This window comes from Oncorhynchus keta, chromosome 37, assembly GCF_023373465.1.
Source record: "Oncorhynchus keta strain PuntledgeMale-10-30-2019 chromosome 37, Oket_V2, whole genome shotgun sequence".
NCBI classification, from domain to species: domain Eukaryota; kingdom Metazoa; phylum Chordata; class Actinopteri; order Salmoniformes; family Salmonidae; genus Oncorhynchus; species Oncorhynchus keta.
The window spans coordinates 23,219,450-23,239,033 of record NC_068457.1 but is presented as its reverse complement, the minus strand read 5'-3'; the positions used below and the strand labels follow the sequence as shown (position 1 = coordinate 23,239,033).

The 19,584-nt window shown below is 42.3% G+C and overlaps 1 protein-coding gene across 1 annotated transcript in view; it reads left to right on the top strand.

Annotated features, from left to right (window-relative positions):
• LOC118370297 (filamin A-interacting protein 1-like) overlaps window positions 1–19,584 on the top strand; it is a 100,184-nt gene that overhangs the window by 57,859 nt on the left and 22,741 nt on the right. Inside the window, exons 3-4 of the mRNA XM_052499782.1 lie at window positions 1,955–2,128; window positions 2,526–2,704. Of these exons, the coding sequence (XP_052355742.1) occupies window positions 1,955–2,128; window positions 2,526–2,704 (353 nt within the window). The remainder of the gene's footprint in view (window positions 1–1,954; window positions 2,129–2,525; window positions 2,705–19,584) is intronic.

The following is a 19,584-nucleotide window of genomic DNA, read 5'->3' as shown; positions in this document are numbered from 1 at the left end:
TAGCTATAGGACAGGCTTCTTTGTAATACTAAACCATGGGTAGTCTAGCTATAGGACAGGCTTATTGGTAATACTAAACCATGGGTAGTCTAGCTATAGGACAGGCTTATTGGTAATACTAAACCATGGGTAGTCTAGCTATAGGACAGGCTTATTGGTAATACTAAACCATGGGTAGTCTAGCTATAGGACAGACTTATTGGTAATACTAAACCATGGGTAGTCTAGCCATAGGACAGGCTTATTGGTAATACTAAACCATGGGTAGTCTAGCTATAGGACAGGCTTATTGGTAATACTAAACCATGGGTAGTCTAGATATAGGACAGGCTTCTTGGTAATACTAAACCATGGGTAGTCTAGCTATAGGACAGTCTTCTTTGTAATACTAAACCATGGGCAGTCTAGATATAGGACAGGCTTCTTGGTAATACTAAACCATGGGTAGTCTAGCTATAGGACAGGCTTATTGGTAATACTAAACCATGGGTAGTCTAGATATAGGACAGGCTTCTTGGTAATACTAAACCATGGGTAGTCTAGATATAGGACAGGCTTCTTGGTAATACTAAACCATGGGCAGTCTAGCTATAGGACACTCTTATTTGTAATACTAAACCATGGGTAGTCTAGCTATAGGACAGGCTTCTTTGTAATACTAAACCATGGGCAGTCTAGCTATAGGACAGTCTTCTTTGTAATACTAAACTATGTGTAGTCTAGCTATAGGACAGGCTTCTTTGTAATACTAAACCATGGGCAGTCTAGATATAGGACAGGCTTCTTGGTAATACTAAACCATGGGCAGTCTAGATATAGGACAGGCTTCTTGGTAATACTAAACCATGGGCAGTCTAGATATAGGATAGGCTTCTTGGTAATACTAAACCATGGGTAGTCTAGATATAGGACAGGCTTCTTGGTAATACTAAACCATGGGTAGTCTAGCTATAGGACAGTCTTCTTTGTAATACTAAACCATGGGCAGTCTAGCTATAGGACACTCTTCTTTGTAATACTAAACCATGGGTAGTCTAGCTATAGGACAGGCTTCTTTGTAATACTAAACCATGGGCAGTCTAGCTATAGGACAGTCTTCTTTGTAATACTAAACTATGTGTAGTCTAGCTATAGGACAGGCTTCTTTGTAATACTAAACCATGGGCAGTCTAGATATAGGACAGGCTTCTTGGTAATACTAAACCATGGGCAGTCTAGATATAGGACAGGCTTCTTGGTAATACTAAACCATGGGCAGTCTAGATATAGGACAGGCTTCTTGGTAATACTAAACCATGGGTAGTCTAGCTATAGGACAGGCTTCTTGGTAATACTAAACCATGGGTAGTCTAGCTATAGGACAGGCTTATTGGTAATACTAAACCATGGGTAGTCTAGATATAGGACAGGCTTCTTGGTAATACTAAACCATGGGCAGTCTAGATATAGGACAGGCTTCTTGGTATTACTAAACCATGGGCAGTCTAGATATAGGACAGGCTTCTTGGTAATACTAAACCATGGGTAGTCTAGCTATAGGACAGGCTTCTTTGTAATACTAAACCATGGGTAGTCTAGCTATAGGACAGTCTTCTTTGTAATACTAAACCATGGGCAGTCTAGATATAGGACAGGCTTATTGGTAATACTAAACCATGGGTAGTCTAGATATAGGACAGGCTTCTTGGTAATACTAAACCATGGGCAGTCTAGATATAGGACAGGCTTCTTGGTAATACTAAACCATGGGCAGTCTAGATATAGGACAGGCTTCTTGGTAATACTAAACCATGGGCAGTCTAGATATAGGACAGGCTTCTTGGTAATACTAAACCATGGGCAGTCTAGATATAGGACAGGCTTCTTGGTAATACTAAACCATGGGTAGTGTAGCTGTCATGCTCATAGAACTGTGTCCTCTTCTCTCTCCCTCTCTCTCTCCCCCCTACCACAGGCCAGAGACGAGGTGATCACAGTGTTGAAGGCTGAGAAGATTGACTTGGCCCTCTTGGAGGCCCAGTATGGGTTCGTCACCCCACAGAAGGTCCTTCAGGCCCTGCAGAGAGACACCGTCCAGAGCAAGGCTGAGACCTTCCAGGAGGACATCTACGAGAGGCCCATGGCTGAGGTAGCACAGTCTCAACATTCAATACAGCAGCTCAGTAAAGTCTGGGGTCAGTGAAGTGTAGCACCCTGATAAGACAACTTGGAAGTGTTGAGACTTCAGCTACAGTATATGGGTGGCAGGTAGCCTAGCGGTTAAGAGCATTGGGCCAGTAAAAGAAAGGTTGCTGGTTCGAATCCCCAAGCCGACTAGGTGAAAAATCTGTTGATGTGCCCGTGAGCAAGGCACTTAACCCTAATTGCAAAGTAGCTACTTTGTAGGTTCAAAGATCAACTTTGGGTTTTTGTCTCATGACTGGACAATAACATTTGAAAATACATTAATACATCCGATATCACCTCACATAGAGGTGACAGGAAGTGTATTTGGAGTGGTCAGTAAACGCTCTGGTCTCTCCTAGCTGGACAAGCTGGTGGAGAAGCAGAGGGAGACCCACCGTCGCATGCTGGAGCAGCTGCTGCTCACTGAGCAGTCCCACAAGCGCGCCCTGTACAAGCTGGACGACGAGAAGAGGAACCATGGAGACTTCATGAGGAAGAGTGACGAGTTCACCAACCTGCTGGAGCAGGAACGAGAAAGGTCTGTTTGTTGCTCTGTTTCTGAACACTTAACAAACATACATGCGCAAAGGCAGGCAAACACGCATGTATGCACATATACACACACACACACACGCGGATGCACGCATGCACGCACGCACGCACGCACGCACGCACGCACGCACGCACGCACGCACACACACACACACACACACACACACACACACACACACACACACACACACACACACACACACACACACACACACACACACACACACACACACACACACTCCTCAGAAAGGCTCCTCAAGGTGTTAAATGAATAATCTTGAAATGAACACCTACATGCCAAACCCTCTATGGATGGTTTGTATTTACTGTTTTCACATAGAAAGGAGGGACTTAAAACCAAACGCTTGATAAATAATTCAATACATCAGTATCAGGTTGCCTTTGATTGGTAATCCCCTTATAAATGACGTGGCTGTATTATAACCCAGGTTGTGTTGAGACATGATGTCGTAAGACGACAGAGTGATGCATAATGCCAGAAGAAACTTTACTCATTGGCTTCCAAAGAACAATAACCCAACCCTGAATAGCTGCTATAGACAGACTTCTACTGATGTTTGTGTAGGCTAGATATTAGAGTAATATGTGTACTTTACGGTTGGCTTGTATTTACCTGGAATTTAGAAGGACATTATGAATAGCAGACTGTAGTTACATACAGAGAAACACTTTCTTGAAGGTTCCCCATTTTACACACGTTTAGGTTTCATCCAGGGTTCTGCAACTGTGATAATTGAACTGTAATATACTCTATGTATAATATTACAGCAAATGAATGGGCATGCCAAGGAGATGTCCAAAACAAACACTACATTACACTTTATACACATTAACAGACCATCGGACAGAGTACAGAGTTCCCCTATTATAGACATTAATTGTGTCGTAACTCAAACATGACCCAGACTATTTTGGTACTTAGAAACTCGACCATAGTGTTCAGATCGGGTGTGTTGAAGTCAAACTCGATGACTTGGCCCAAAATTAAACTGCCTTTGCCCTTGTTATAAGCAACATCTCACTCAGAATCTCTCTCTCTCTCTCTCTCTCTCTCTCTCTCTCTCTCTCTCTCTCTCTCTCTCTCTCTCTCTCTCTCTCTCTCTCTCTCTCTCTCTCTCTCTCTCTCTCTCTCTCTCTCTCTCTCTCTCTCTCTCTCTCTCTCTCTCTCTGCAAATACGTACTCTGTCAGATTCTCTGTGTCAATAGTAATGTCTTTATATGGCAATGTCAGTCAGTGTGAAGTGAAGTCAGAGAGATCTGGCTTAAGTGTATCCACCCTGACAGAGAACTTTCAAGCCCTAACAGGGAGTTCGCCTTCTGACTGAGGCTATGCCTTCCTGTAGAGACATCTATCATTGTAAATCTGTGTAAAACGGACTAGACTGTACCATACAGGTATAGTATTTATTACCTTCTCCCTCCATCCCTCCATCCATCTCTCCCTCTAGCCGCCCCTGCTTCCTCAGCCAGATTCATTCACACGTCCACCAAATCACTTCAGATTGAGCGAGATTTGGCCATCAGCCCGGTCCAGAGTGAGGTGCCCTAATTATGATGACCGCATTATCAGAACCTCTCTGGTTTGGTCGGTGTGTTTGGCTTGGCGGCCACGGCCTGGGTCTGCAGCACTGGGCTCAGTCACGGTTCGGAGGAGTGTGTCAGGAAGTGTTGAAGTGCCATGATAAATATCCCTCCGTCCAGGGTTCACGTTAATTACTCTGTGAGAACAAGGTGAAAGATTTATACGTGAGAGAAAGAACACAATGGCCTAGGAGGAAAAGCACATTAATCATACTGCATGTTCAACAAGATGTCAAGTCGCCATGGTAATGACTAAAGTTTGGCCATAGCTTTGTAGACTAGAGGACATCCAGATTTGGGTTTGAGTGAGTAAACTGTAAAGAAAGTAGAGCTGAAAGTTTGCTTCTACGTCTGCCTTCGTCATCTGTCTTCGCTCAGAGACCGGCTGGAGCAGAACTAGAGCAACAAGTGAAGTGCTTGGGGAACAAGTGTAGAGTAAAGGTGGGTCTCTGAGGTGTTGTCTTACCTCATCTAATCCCTGGTTGTTTGTCTAGACCAGTGGTTCCCAAACATTTTATAGTCCCGTACCCCTTCAAACATTCAACCTCCAGCTGTGTACCCCCTCTAGCTCCAGGGTCAGCGCACTATCAAATGTTGTTTTCTTGCCATCATTGTAAGCCTGCCACACACACACTATACGATACATTTATTAAACATAAGAATGAGTGTGAGTTTTTGTCACAACCCGGCTCGTGGGAATCAATTTCCACACAGAGTATGTCACAGAACCGCTTGGTGAAATTTCGACGAGGCTCTCTTTTTCAGATATCGGTAAGTGGACTCGAGGCAGGGCATGAAAGGGATAACGAATCCAGTTGTTTTTGTCATTCGTTTCGGGAAAGTACCTGCGTAATTGCTCACCCAACACACTCAGGTGCTTCACTATGTCATATTTGACATTGTCCGTTCATTTGCACACAAAAAAAATCATACAATGATGGAAAGACCTGTGTGTTGTCCTTGTTAATGCAGACAGAGAAGAGCTCCAACTTCTTAATCATAGCCTCAATTTTGTCTCGCACATTGAATATAATTGTGGAGAGTCCCTGTAATCCTAGATTCAGATCATTCAGGTGAGAAATAACATCCCCCAGATAGGCCAGTTGTGTGAGAAACTCCTCATCATGCAAGCAGTCAGACAAGTGAAAATTATGGTCAGTAAAGAAAACTTTAAGCTCGTCTCTCAATTTAAAAAAAATGTGTCAATACTTTGCTCCTTGATAACCAGCTCACTTCTGTATGTTGTAAAAGCATTACATGGTCACTGCCCATATCATTGTATAGTGCAGAAAATACATGAGAGTTCAGGGGATTTGCTTTAACAAAGTTAACCATTTTCACTGGGTCCAAAATGTCTTTCAAGCTGTCAGGCATTCCTTTGGCAGCAAGAGCCTCTCGGTGGATGCTGCAGTGTACCCAAGTGGTGTTGGGAGCAACTGCTTGCATGTGCGTTACCACTCCACTATGTCTCCCTGTCATGGCTTTTGCGCCATCAGTACAGATACCAACACATCTTGACCACCAAAGTCCATTTGATGTTAGAAATCTGTCCAGTAGCTTAAAAATATCCTCTACTGGTTTGTAGAAGAGGGTGTCTTCCTTAGTTGACCCCCCATAAACGTAACGGACATATACCAGGATCTGTGCCAGGCCCGCCACGTATGTTGACTCATCCAGCTCTAACGCATAGAATTCACTGGCTTGTATGCTGGCTTGTTTCAAAACATCTCCTGCCATGTCACTGATGCGTCGTGAAACAGTGTTGTTTGATGAGGACATTGTCGATATAGTTTTTATGGCCTTTCCCCCAGCATTGTCCCAGCCATACCCACGGCAGCAGGAAGAATTAAGTCCTCCACAATAGTAAGGGGCTTGCCTGTCCTAGCCACTCGGTAGCTCACCATATAAGATGCTTCTAGCACCTTCTTTTTAATAGTATCTGTTGCTTTTATACATGTCTTACTACTTGAAAGTCGTCTTAATTCTCGCTCAAAAAACTCCTGCGGCTTATTTTTCAAATTGGCATGTTTTGTTTCTAAATGTCGACGCAAGAGTGAAGGTTTCATCGAGTTGTGAGATTAGTACTTTTGCACATATAACACACTGTGGCTGAGGAAAGGCACTACTCCCAATATACGTTAAACCCAAATCAATGTACTTCTCATCATATTTGAGGCTCTTCGATAGTCCAACGTCCCGGTCTGTTGTTCGGTGCTTTCCCGGGTAAGGAGGCAGTAGCTCTTCGGCTGCATCAGATTCACAACTGTCAGTGTTCATGCTAGCTGGGCTTACCACAAATGTAGAATTACTGATGCTAGCTTTGGATGTGGTCGTGGAAGCAGAACAACTTGTCGTCAACAGGTGCAGGTGTAGTACTGCGGGTAGTAGCAGTACTACTAGTAGAGCTGGTATGTGTCTCTATGGACGCAGGCCTTACTTTTTTAACCATTTATCCATTTTCGAGCAAACAGAATGAGCAGCAGCTACGTTTGGCTAAATACCCAAGTGGTGTCGGTTAATGTGATTGGATGTTCATTATTTGACTAGGCTACCTGTATTTGACATTGTGTTGTTATTTCGCTGAACACTAGATGGTTTAATTTTATTTTTGGCAGTGAAACGAGGCTACTCAGGTGAGAAAAAAACCTCAATCAAATGTATAGCCCCGTTGGAAAATACAAATGGACTGTTTGAAAATGTGAAGAGTTTTCAATTATAATTTAATAAAAATGTGAAACACATTTGTATTTGGCGTAAACCCGGCGGCATTGCGCGGAACCCCCGTTTGGGAATACCTGGTCTAGACTATCCTCAGAAGACTGGTTCTTTTTACATGACTGAATTCTGGGTAATTATGATATTATCCTATGCTGTTACAAACTATCAAATGTGTAGAGAGTCAGCAACCCTTAAGATTACTGAAGGGCTCTGTTCCATTAAGACTGTGTCATTTAATACTTAATAAGTAGCATGTATGACGAACAGTGTTTATTCAAGCCAAACCAAATCACTAAATAAAGTTGGACCTGGACAAAGAAACAGTAGAGTCACTTGGTATTGGCATTCAACAGCCCACCAGCACGTACACAGACTGTCTGTCACGTGTGTTGCTGTCTTGTCTTGTGTTTACCATTTGGACCAAACATGGACATGAACCAGGGGGTAAAAAGGCTTCTTTAAACCATCATAAACCTTTTTGCTCAAAATGGAAACATTCTCTTCGACTGTCTTGGATGTCTACAGCAAAAATAATTCCCCAAAGGATTTCAATAAATACTTTAACAGTAGTAGTCGTCCCATTTCAGGACTTGATACGTCGTGTGGCAGCTTCTGTTTTGAAGACAGCCGATCCCAAAGATAATCACAGGGGGCAGAAACACAAAACAGCAAGAACACACAGAATGTAGATGGACAAACCAATTATCACTGGTGTGAAGAGAGCGACAATAGACTCTGTGATCTCAGCACTAAAGCTTGGCCATAGCTCACCCTTTTGAAGAGCACTGCGCAGCACCAGTTTTTCATTTCATGCCCGTTAATCCATTGTTGTATGATGCATTTTCGCTGGATGCAGTCATTTCCTTTCTGGACCCTGCTGGCAAGCAGCGAGTGTGATTACATACTACGAGGGCTATGTGTAGGGATTTAAGAACAGACGAGACACCAGAGCTCCCCTTCTCTCTTCTCTCTCCTCTCGCTCTCTCTCCCTAAATTTCCTCCTCTCTTTCTCATTTCTCATTGTCTCTTTCTCCCTCTTTATTTTGGCACTGAGCCTCCAACTGTTGTGTGACCCTTCCTGGTCCTGGAAAGCTCATGTAGCATGTTAATCTGGGAGTTAAGGGGGAGAGAGAGTTTGGGGGGGTTGATGGAGGTCAAACAGCCCCCTCTGATTAATTGGCTATCGGGCCATGTCCAGGCCTGAGGACCTCACTACAGTGTACAGTGTGTTTGTGTGTGGCAGTAGTGGGGTGTGAGAGCAGAGTAGCACTGAGCACTCTAACCATCAGCAGATGTTGCCTGAAACATGACTTCAACACGTGTGTAACGTACGGCACCGAGGCACTTCAGCTCACTCTGTCTCTTTTGGGTTTGAAAGGTGAAAGGTTCATTTTGTTGACTAATATGTTAATATGCAAATCTGGATGTTTTTATTTTCTTGTTAGTGGGTGACTATACCTTTAGACAGAAATGCTGTTTCTCATGAAAAAGTAGCGCTCTGGTCATTGGTTTGACAGCCTGGTAAGATGGATAGGTGTTCTCTCTCTACATCTCTACAGTCCCATCTCACACACAGGGGCTCAGTGTGCCGGTCCACTGACCCTGTCATGATTACATCATTCAGGTGCATCTGGAACATTCCACTGCCATTCCATCATTCCTTGTGATGCTTATTATTACTCTGCATCCCAAATGGCACCCTGTTCCCTATGTAGGGTACTACTTTTGACCAGGACCGCATAATGGGCTCTGGTCAAAAGTAGTGCACTATATAGGGAATAGGGTACATTTGGGACGCACATCCTTCTCAGTTCTCGAAGATAGAACACTGGGGCGTTTTGATCTGCTTCCATGAATTCATTATAATATATGAGCAGGAACAGCATACCTCTCTCAGTATGACTACACCTTCAGGGTAGGATCGACTACAAATGTCCAGGACTATGTTTTAAGAAGTTATCATCCAGCTGTTACTGGTACAGGCACAAGCAGGATCCCCTGTCCCACCTTGACTATCTATTTTAGATGCTATTACTCTCTCATGAACTACTAGAGGCAGCAGAGTGATGAATCATCTGTTGCTGACCAATTAGATTAAAGCGCATCCAGCCAAGACTCTTAACAGTTGGTCATGACTTTAATAAAGGAATAGCACACCTGTATTGCCACGGCTCCCAGGATGCTTTGCTACACAGTTGTTTCCTTCCAGCTATAGCAGTTGTGTAGATTAACTGAACTATTACATTGTTATTATTATTGTTATTATTATTATTCAACACATGCTGTACATTCCTGTTTGGAATTTCAGTGTAGGGCTGAAGGTATAGAGAAAACATGACAGAATGTTGTGACTTGCCAGCAAAGGAATAAGATAAAAGAAACATAAAACCATCTTTAATTGGAATGTAAAAAATGTTATATGATCATTTATCTCTGCTTTTTGATGTGGAAAGAGTTGCAAACATAGAGGTCATGGACTTGGAAAGGAGAAGAGCAGAGACACACACACACTTGCAGTAAGCAAACTCTCAACGACTTTGTTTTCCATGTCTGAAGGGGAGACATTGTTTGAAATGTTTGTAGTATTGTGCTCTAAGGCCCAACCACAGGAACTGTGGTGAGGTCCAGAATCATCACACAGCTATGACATATTCACCAACTCCTTCTAAACATACAGATGACACAGACTCCCCTCGATGTGCTTTGTCCAAACAAAACGGGCTGGATCTCGGCTCCGGTTGTGTCAGTACATCTTTGACCTTCCACTTCTGGGAAATAGGGACTGAGGAATTTTTGACTAAAGTGATTCAGCCAATATAACTCAGTGCATTCAGAATTTCTGCAAGTGTAAGAGTTATGTCAGTGTCCTACGATTCATCCTTTGAAAACTCTCATTCACAAGAATACTGCTTTTTTTCGTACGAAAAGACCATACCTACTAACCAGACTTGTTAGACGATTATTGTAGTTAATGTGGTTTGTTTTATGACTTCCTCTCTGAATACTTTCTTGTCTGAACTTGAAAGGCCTGTATATATGTTTTATGGCAGTTCACATGATACAGTGTGTATTCAGGTAGAAACGTATCCTCTTGAGGTGGCTGAAGCTACAAACTAAACTAAATATGGAACCGAAGGGGAAATCCACTTCTCTCTCTTCTTTTCTGTCTTTACAGTTCATTTGATCACCCTGTTGCAAACTTGTTTTTAATGCTTATAGTTATGGCTTGGTTTTCATATAAACGCTTTTGGGCTTCATACCTCCCCTGCACACCGTTTTTACCGTTTTGTTTTATCTCTACTGTTTTGTCTTTCACTTATTTTCTTTAGTGTGAATAAATCAAACCTAAAACCTAAACCAGGGGACGTTTAAAAATGATTCTAAAGTTTGTCATTTCCACTTTGAAATTTCAGACTTGATTTTCCCTTAAGAAAAATGCATCGACCCCTACAAAAAAATGTCAATTTAATTATAATCCACATAATAATTCAGGCTAATTCACGACCAACGCTTTGATCAGTGTTATCCACTAAGGTCTGCCTCTAATAGAACTGAAGCAGATCCCACCAGGTTACATATTGTGATGAGAAAGCCTGTTAAAACACCCACTGCACAACTAATGGACAGTTTTAGTGCACTGTACTCAATACACAAGATCTATAATGATGGCCATATTTTTACTACAGTACAGTACCTAGCTGAACCTCAACCAGTAATGTGTCTAGGAGGTGAACTATAACTAAAACCTAGGACATAATGATTAAAGGGCCGTTTTACGACATGTAAGTGCTTTTCTCAGTGTGCAGAGCTGTCAGACGTTTCTCCGTTACCTCTGTAAATGTGTGGGCCTATTAGGTCCGGGAGCCGTCATTGTATGGCGTCGTGTGATTACATATCTCTGACAGAATGCAGTTATTAGCCTGGCAGACCACAGAGTACATACTCTACTCTCAGCTCCTATTTTCCCCCTGTGAGACAGAGAAAGAGAGAGAGTGTATTACTTTGGATGATTAAGCACATCAGTGCTTTGCATAATGAACGATGCCTCCCACTCCAATCCTCCTGCATTTTGATGTACTGTATAAAACTCTCCAACTTTCAGGGAATTTAAGCCCAGTTATGATTTGCCAAGTTTGTGTCACTGTCCCTTGTATAAATGGATTCCTCCCTTGCGTAAGTGTGTCCAGCTATTAGGGTTTCATTCCACTCCCCCAGAGGTATTCCAAAAAGTAAATGGAACTTTTGGAAGGAAATCTAGCAGTTAACACACCAGTATGCCTGAAATGTCTTCCCCATGTTCTGCCTCCATAGAATCTGATGAGTAAAGACGAGTCTTCATTTACAACAGAGGAGCAAAAATGCCAGGAATGACATGTTGAGGATACTTTTACCAGCGATCTGATTTCTCTCTCTCTGTAGCAGTTGTTTGAGTGGATAGCCTACACAGTACCTCTTAAATTATGGCTGGCACGACACGGGTAAAGGAAGTTCTTTTCATATTGTCAGGCTGGAAGGAAGCGACTGACGGCTTGAAGGTTGCTGCGTCCCAAATGGCACCCCATTCCCATATAGTGCACTAATTATGATCAGAGCCCTATGGACCCTGGTCCCAAGTATACCGCACTATAACGAGAAAAGGGTGCCATTTTGGACGTAGACTTGAACATGACGTCTATGAGGCTGGCAGCAGCAGCTGTGTCTGTCTGTACAATGTGCTGGAGCTGCTCATGCTCTCCCGCCAACATGGTGTCAAGATAGTGAGTGAATTATGGGGGGAAAGGAGCCCAGAGCTGCCAGTTGAAATCTCTTGTCGAGGTGAATGCATTCTCCATTCTCCGGGCCGGACGGCTCTCTCTCTGTCTGGCTGAATTGTGAAAACATTTCATTCAAACTGGGATGTGGCAAACAAACATTCTTTGTGTTTTGATGGCATCTGCCCGTAATCACAGTGGCATTTCATGCTAATCATTTTGGAGGAATTATATTCGCAATCTTGTGTCATTCTGTGTTCTGTCATGTCAAATGACATCCAGCAGTCAGTAACAACACATGTCAAATGACATTCAGCAGTCAGTAACAACACATGTCAAATGACATTCAGCAGTCAGTAACAACACATGTCAAATGACATTCAGCAGTCAGTAACAACACATGTCAAATGACATTCAGCAGTCAGTAACAACACATGTCAAATGACATTCAGCAGTCAGTAACAACACATGTCAAATGACATTCAGCAGTCAGTAACAACACATGTCAAATGACATTCAGCAGTCAGTAACAACACATGTCAAATGACATTCAGCAGTCAGTAACAACACATGTAACAACACATGCCAAAATGACATTCAGCAGTCAGTAACAACACACAAATGACATTCAGCATGTCAAATGTCAAATGACATTCAGCAGTCAGTAACAACACATGTCAAATGACATTCAGCAGTCAGTAACAACACATGCCAAATGACATTCAGCAGTCAGTAACAACACATGTCAAATGACATTCAGCAGTCAGTAACAACACATGTCAAATGACATTCAGCAGTCAGTAACAACACATGTCAAATGACATTCAGCAGTCAGTAACAACACATGTCAAAAGAGACATGAACATGTTTTGTACAAGCCGGGGGGCTGGATCGCTCAGAACAACCAGAGTTCAGGGGCTTCTCTGTGACATGACTTGCCCCTGATGTAAGGTCTAATGGTGTATGTCAAGTGCTGTGTGTTGCTTAATGTTGATTGGTGCAGCGGTCTAAGGCACTGCTTGAGGCGTCACTACAGACACTCTGGTTTGATTCCAGGCTGTAACACAACCAACCGTGATTGGGAGTCCCATTGGGCCGCACACAATTGGCCTAGTGTCGTCCGGGTTTGGCCGGTGTAGGACATCATTGTAAATAAGAATTTGTTCTTAACGGACTTGCCTAGTTAAATACAATTTCTTTTTTTTTTTTAAATACAACTCTGTATTGTTACAAACACCAATGAATTCTAAGCCATACCCCTACCTACATGTACAAATGACCTGGACTAACCTGTACCCCCGCACATTGACCCTGTATATCATCATTGTTATTTTATTATGTTACTTTGATTTCATTTTTTTAACTTTAGTTTATTTAGTAAATATTTCTTAACCAACAATGCAGTTGTAAGAAAATAGAGTTAAGGGCTTTTAAGTAAGCATTTCACTGTTGTATTCGGCGCATGTGACAAATAAAATATGATTTGATTGGTTTTACTTCAGATCATTGGACATACTTCTATTCCACAGATGTAAACGTGAGCATTCACCATATACCAGGAGCAACGTTCCAAGGCCATGTTGTGTTACGTCCTCAATGAGTCAGAGTTGGAGTTGTATCTGCTATTATTCATGGGGCTCTCCCATCAACAACATGGAAGGTAATGTGGTGTACACACTGTGTGAACACGCAGTTTTATTAACTTTGTGTAAAATCTAAAGTCGACCTCGTAACTCGCGCAAATAGTTAGGAAACGGCTAATTTTGAGGTGATAACTGTTCATTACTAACATTTATGGGGATGGAGGTTCAATTGACTTTTCCTTGACGGGAATTCGGCTGCTGACGCAGACTCCACACGGTCCGCCATCAAGTTTGTTTACTTGTTTGGTGTGAATGCAGCCCTTTGTTAGAGGCAAGCTAGGTCAGTCTGCTAATAACTGTTATCTAACATGTCCCCACCCACCCTCACTAACACAGGGAATTTACAAGTGTCGACTTTTAAATGTAGCAAGTCCAAGAAGAATAGACTGGCTGAAACTGAGACAAGGGGTTGAGTTTGTGGTTACAATGGGACGGATGGATAGTTTGTGGTTACAATGGGACAGATGAATAGTTTGTGGTTACAATGGGACAGATTAATAGTTTGTGGTTACAATGGGACAGATGAAAGTTTGTGGTTACAATGGGACAGAGTAATAGTTTGTGATTACAATGGGACAGATGAATAGTTTGTGGTTACAATGGGACAGATGGATAGTTTGTGGTTACAATGGGACAGATGATAAGTTTGTGGTTACAATGGGACAGATTAATAGTTTGTGATTACAATGGGACAGATGAATAGTTTGTGGTTACAATGGGACAGATGAATAGTTTGTGGTTACAATGGGACAAATGAATAGTTTGTGGTTAAAATGGGACAAATGAATAGTTTGTGGTTACAATGGGACAGATGAATAGTTTGTGGTTACAATGGGACAGATGAATAGTTTGTGGTTACAATGGGACAGATGAAAAGTTTGTGGTTAAACTGGGACAGAGGAATAGTTTGTGGTTACAATGGGACAAATGAATAGTTTGTGGTTAAAATGGGAGAGATTAATTCAAGGTCATATCCTGAAGCCTTGGGAGAACTGAAGGTGGTCGGATGTCAAGTCATGATATAGAAACCAAACTGTAAAACTAGACTTGGTGTTTGGCAGGAAACAATGAAGAGCTGTCACAGGGACCACCCTGTCACAATGCATCTTGGGGGCTTTGATGAGATGTTTCAACCAGGGAAATAAGAAACTCTGTAGTGTCTGAAATGTCTCCCTCCTCTTCTCTTGGCCCAATGCAGGTGTCTGTGAAGACTGATGAAGACCTTTTCCATTTATTCTAAAGGGCATAGGAATGAAGACGATTGTGAAATCCGTCTATATTCAAAATGGCAAAACTCGGCTATGTAGCAAAAACTGAAAAATGCAACACTTGCGATGGCAACACAACGACACACAATACAAGACAACCGGACTAATGTAAGTTGTTCACAAAAGCCATGTGGACAAGGTGTAAAAGCACTAAATTAAAACCCTTTAACATTTTACAAGCCCACCAAGCTTCTTGGAGAACATTACAGAAACGCAATTCAAATCGTGTGAATACCCATGGCTCAACATAAAACAAAATCCAGGCTTTTTACGACAGGAATCCAGAGACTTGACCAGTTCTCAGTCAATTTTAACAAGAATACAGCAAGGCCCAATGGCTGGAGCGGCTAATTATAGTAGTTTTAAAGGCCACACAACTCGAAAGACTACTTCCATCAACTGCAGCACTATAGAAAAACAACATCCCCCAGAAACATCATCTAATTACAAAATGGTGGTTAGCAAATCCGTCCTTGGCACAACTGATTTTGAGCAGCCATTTCACTGAATAATTTGATAAAAGCGTCTGCTAAATGGCATTTATTATTATTATTATTATTAAGTACCTGTTCTACCCTCAGCCATTGTACCTTTCTACATGAACGAATAAGCAACACACTGTGTGTGATTATCGTATAATGTCGGTGTTTGATGCAGATCTCATATTATTCTCTTGATGTTATGAGCGTTTCGGAGGGGTGCAGTTTACCACAGGTTTAGAGAAACCTGAGAGGGCAATTTGTGTAACATTAAAGGATACAGCAACAGCACATGAGGCCAGGGGGAAGTGAACAGGATCAGATATCTACAGTACTATTAACTCCCCCCTTACTTTACTTTTCTCTCCCTCCACATAAAAACATATTGGCAGACCGTATCAAGCAGCAAGAGCAAAGGGAGCCAATATCTGGAGATAAATGTGTGGGGGTCACCCCCGAGGTAATCCTCTTGTAATAAAAGAGGTGCCTTATGGAGAACTGGGGAAGTTAATGCGGGAGTCTAGTGAGTTGAAGAGGCCATAGAGTTGGCTTAGTGAGAGAGTGAACTGGGGAGGATCAATGTCAGAGTGAGGAGGCTGAACACAAGTCAGGTTCTGACACTGTTTGTCTCTATCAGGGATGCTGCTGGTTGAAGTGGTGTTATATCAAGGGGTTTACAGTCTTTGGTTACTTTTTTGTGTTTCTTGTATTCAATATTTCAGCCTCCCTCAAGTCATAAGAAAATGGTTCCAATCGACACAAAATGTAGGCCCGTAAACTGAAACGTAGAATACTATTGTAACGTTTGTTGTTACCGTGTACCATAGATACTACAGTACTTCTGCAACTTGGGATCCAGATGTAGTTTTAACCATGGCAACAAGTTAGCACCACACATACCAAGACATTATCATCCTATTGACAAGTGTAGGGTTAGACTGAGGACATTACACATCATTCCTCCTCCACCTGCTCCTCCCTGTTCTATATCCTCAGGATGACAGCAGGGAATGTTTTTTTTCAATACTCATAAACGTTCAGTATGTAGCTAGAGAGAAGGAAGGAACGATGTGGACAAGCAAGCACATGATAATAAAACCCTGTGCATAAACACTGTGCCTGGATCTCTAATTTAATATAAGTATAGTATGACCTCATATTTTAAAGCACACTCATTGTTAAAACAAAGAACATAATGATCTCACGTTTCAAGCTCCCTTGTATTACTGGCAGTTTTATGATTACCCAAAATAACAAAGACCAAATCTGATGTAGCTTTTAGGCTCTGTGAGAAGTGTCCAAACTTGAACATCCTATTTGAAATTGTGGGTATAACTGTTTGTAGACAACGTGCATTAACGTGACTACGGTAACTCTACTCAAGGCTCAATGGCAGACCTTTAAATCAAACCTAAAAGTCTTCCTCTATACGTCTTCCTCCACACTTGGGAGGGGCCAGATGGCCTAGGCTGGGCTGGGCTAGTTTGGCCACTCTACAATTCTCTCTCTCATCTCTCCAAGATTTCCCACTGTAGAGACCCCAAGGGCTCAGACAGATCCAAACCATCTGTTGTGTCTTGTCACTGAGGTGAGAACACTCTTGGCCCAGACGATGACGGCATCAACATGGGCCGTGTGAGTCGTGAGTGCAAGGGAAGCTCTCATTTAATAAGTCAACACTAAGTATGTCAGCCAGTCCCTGACATGGGCCTGTAGTAGTGACATCCACCATGTCTTGTTTATCAGGCCTACAGGCCTCATGCTGAGGAAAGCTGAAGATGAATTCAATGAGGGAGAGATAATGGCCGTGGTGATGGGGGTGTTTCAGACACTCAATGAGAGTTGAGCTGCCTGGACAGGAAGCAGCTAGACAATAGAGTGAACTCTCTCCAACTAACCAGGATCCCAAACCACAGCCCTCCTCCCATCCTCCCATCCCTCCTATCCTCCCATCCCTCCTCCTCCCATCCTCCCATCTCTCCTTCCTCTCATCCCTTATGGAAGCTCCAGGACGGGGGGTGATGTCATTCTCAGTCAGACACAATGAGCCACAATCTCAACCTAAACACACACACATATACACACACACCACAGAAGAAATCAGTCATCTGCCGTCAAGAGTCTCTGCTAAGTAAATTCCAGTGAGTGTCATGCCTAAAGCCCCAATCACCATCATTTACATTCCTGGTCAACACACAGACTCACATCTTTATCTGTTGTCTAGGCCAGTGGGTTCAACCCAGAGCTTTAGCTAGCAGTTGGTTGGCTTGCTGTAACGGAAACCCTGACTAGCCAGCTGAATGATAAGGCAGGGTCTAGGGAGGATTAGGGAGTGGACAAGTCCTGTAATAAAGCATGTGAAGTGATGCTGTAGCGATCCCTTGGTTGTCATTGATGTGCCTTAATGTGCCATCAGAGGCCTATTCATGGGAACAGCCCACAATCTGACCCCACCTTGTCGGGGTCATAACAGATGTACAGTAGAATAGGGTCGTCTTCTTGAGACCTGGCTCTCTCTTGGGTGTCTGATTAAAGTAAAAGTCTTGTTCTAATGCTGGTTATTTCTTCTGTAGAACAAGTCATGTTTAAATCTAATTATAGAATTGTTTCCAGAGAAGAGAAAGAAAAGTGTCCCCACAGTCCAGGGTTGTTTTGAAATAGCTACGCGATGAAGTTGTGTCACAGGGGGCATATTTACTTCCTAAGCGGGGACATAGCCTGTGGATTCTTCCACCGTTGCATCGCAAAATAACGAAACCATGGATTAGGAAACCATTTCCGCTGTATATAATCACTGAACAACTGTTTATAGATGATGCGTGCAGAGGGAAATGACAGATATATCTATATTAAGAACAACTTTAGTGCCAGGCTACCGCTGCAGCCCCAGTCGCTTGCGTTTAACAAGTGTTGCTTATGTTAGCTGTAATCTAACGCAGCTCGGGTGTTTTTCGACTTTGAAGTGCAGGTATGTTAATTGCACTAATCCTAGCCCTGTATTGTTTCAAGCTGGGACCTTGCTGGATGGAACACTAGACACTTAGAACAGCAGTAGGGGTGGAAGGGAGTGGCTGTACAAGTTAAATAGCAGCTTCCCCTCCTTAGCACCTTTTCCCAAACCGTAAATAACAAAGGCAACCAGTGATTTAACGCTTAGCAACAGCATATTTGAGGTTTACTGAATTATCGTTCTACCTACAGTAGCTAGGCCTAGCATATCAATCCTGGGTTCATGTTCATGGGGATAGGACAGCCAGGGAAAGACATTGAGGTTCAGGAGCAGGTCATCTCCATATATCAGACATATAGAAGTTTCCATCTGGAGCGTATGAAAGATGACTGGAATTACAAGTCTCTGGAGTGATACATGACTACTATTAAATAATGCAGGTTGATACACAACATATACGTTTATGATCAGAGCCTTTATACCATGTGCATGGTAGCAGGTGCTGGTCCAGAGTCTGATCTACAGTGCCTTCGGAAAGTACACACACTCCTTGACTCTTTCAACATTTTGTTGTGTTACAGCCTGTATTTAAAGTGGATTACATTTAGGTTTTTTGGTCATTTGCATACACACAATACACATTTCTTAAACATGATTAATTAATTAAACATGAAAAGCTGAAATGTCTTGAGTCAATAAGTATTCAAACCCCTTTGTTATGACAAGCCTGCATCATGTTATGGGTATTTTGTCATCGACAAGGACTAAGGTGTTTTTTTAGGATAAAAAGAAACAGAGTGGAGCTAAGCAAAGGCAAGATCCTAGAGGAAAACCTGGTTTAGTCTGCTTTCCATCAGACACTGACAGAGAAATGTACATTTAAGCAGGACAATAACCTAAAACAAATGGCCAAATATACACTGGAGTTGCTTACGCAGACGACATTGAATGTTCCTGAGTGGCCTAGTTTTGAGTTAAATCAACTTGAAAATCTATGGCAATACTTACAATTGGCTGTCTAACAATGATCAACAACCAACTTGACAGAGCTTGAAGAATTTAAAAAATAAAAGTGTAAATATTGTGCAATCCAGGTGTGCAAAACTCTTAGAGACTTACCCAGAAAGACTCATGGCTGTAATTGCTGCCAAAGATGATTCTAACATGTATTGAGTACTGTCACGTTCTGACCTTAGTTCTTTTGTTATGTCTTTGTTTTAGTATGGTCAGGGCGTGAGTTGGGTGGGTTGTCTATGTTCTTTTTTCTATGATATGGGATTTCTGTGTTTGGCCTGGTATGGTTCTCAATCAGAGGCAGCTGTCAATCGTTGTCCCTGATTGAGAACCATACTTAGGTAGCCTGGTTTCACTTTTGAGTTGTGGGTGATTATTGTCCTGTTTAGTCTTTTATGTCATTACTTAATTAAAAGATATGAATACTTACCATGCTGCGCT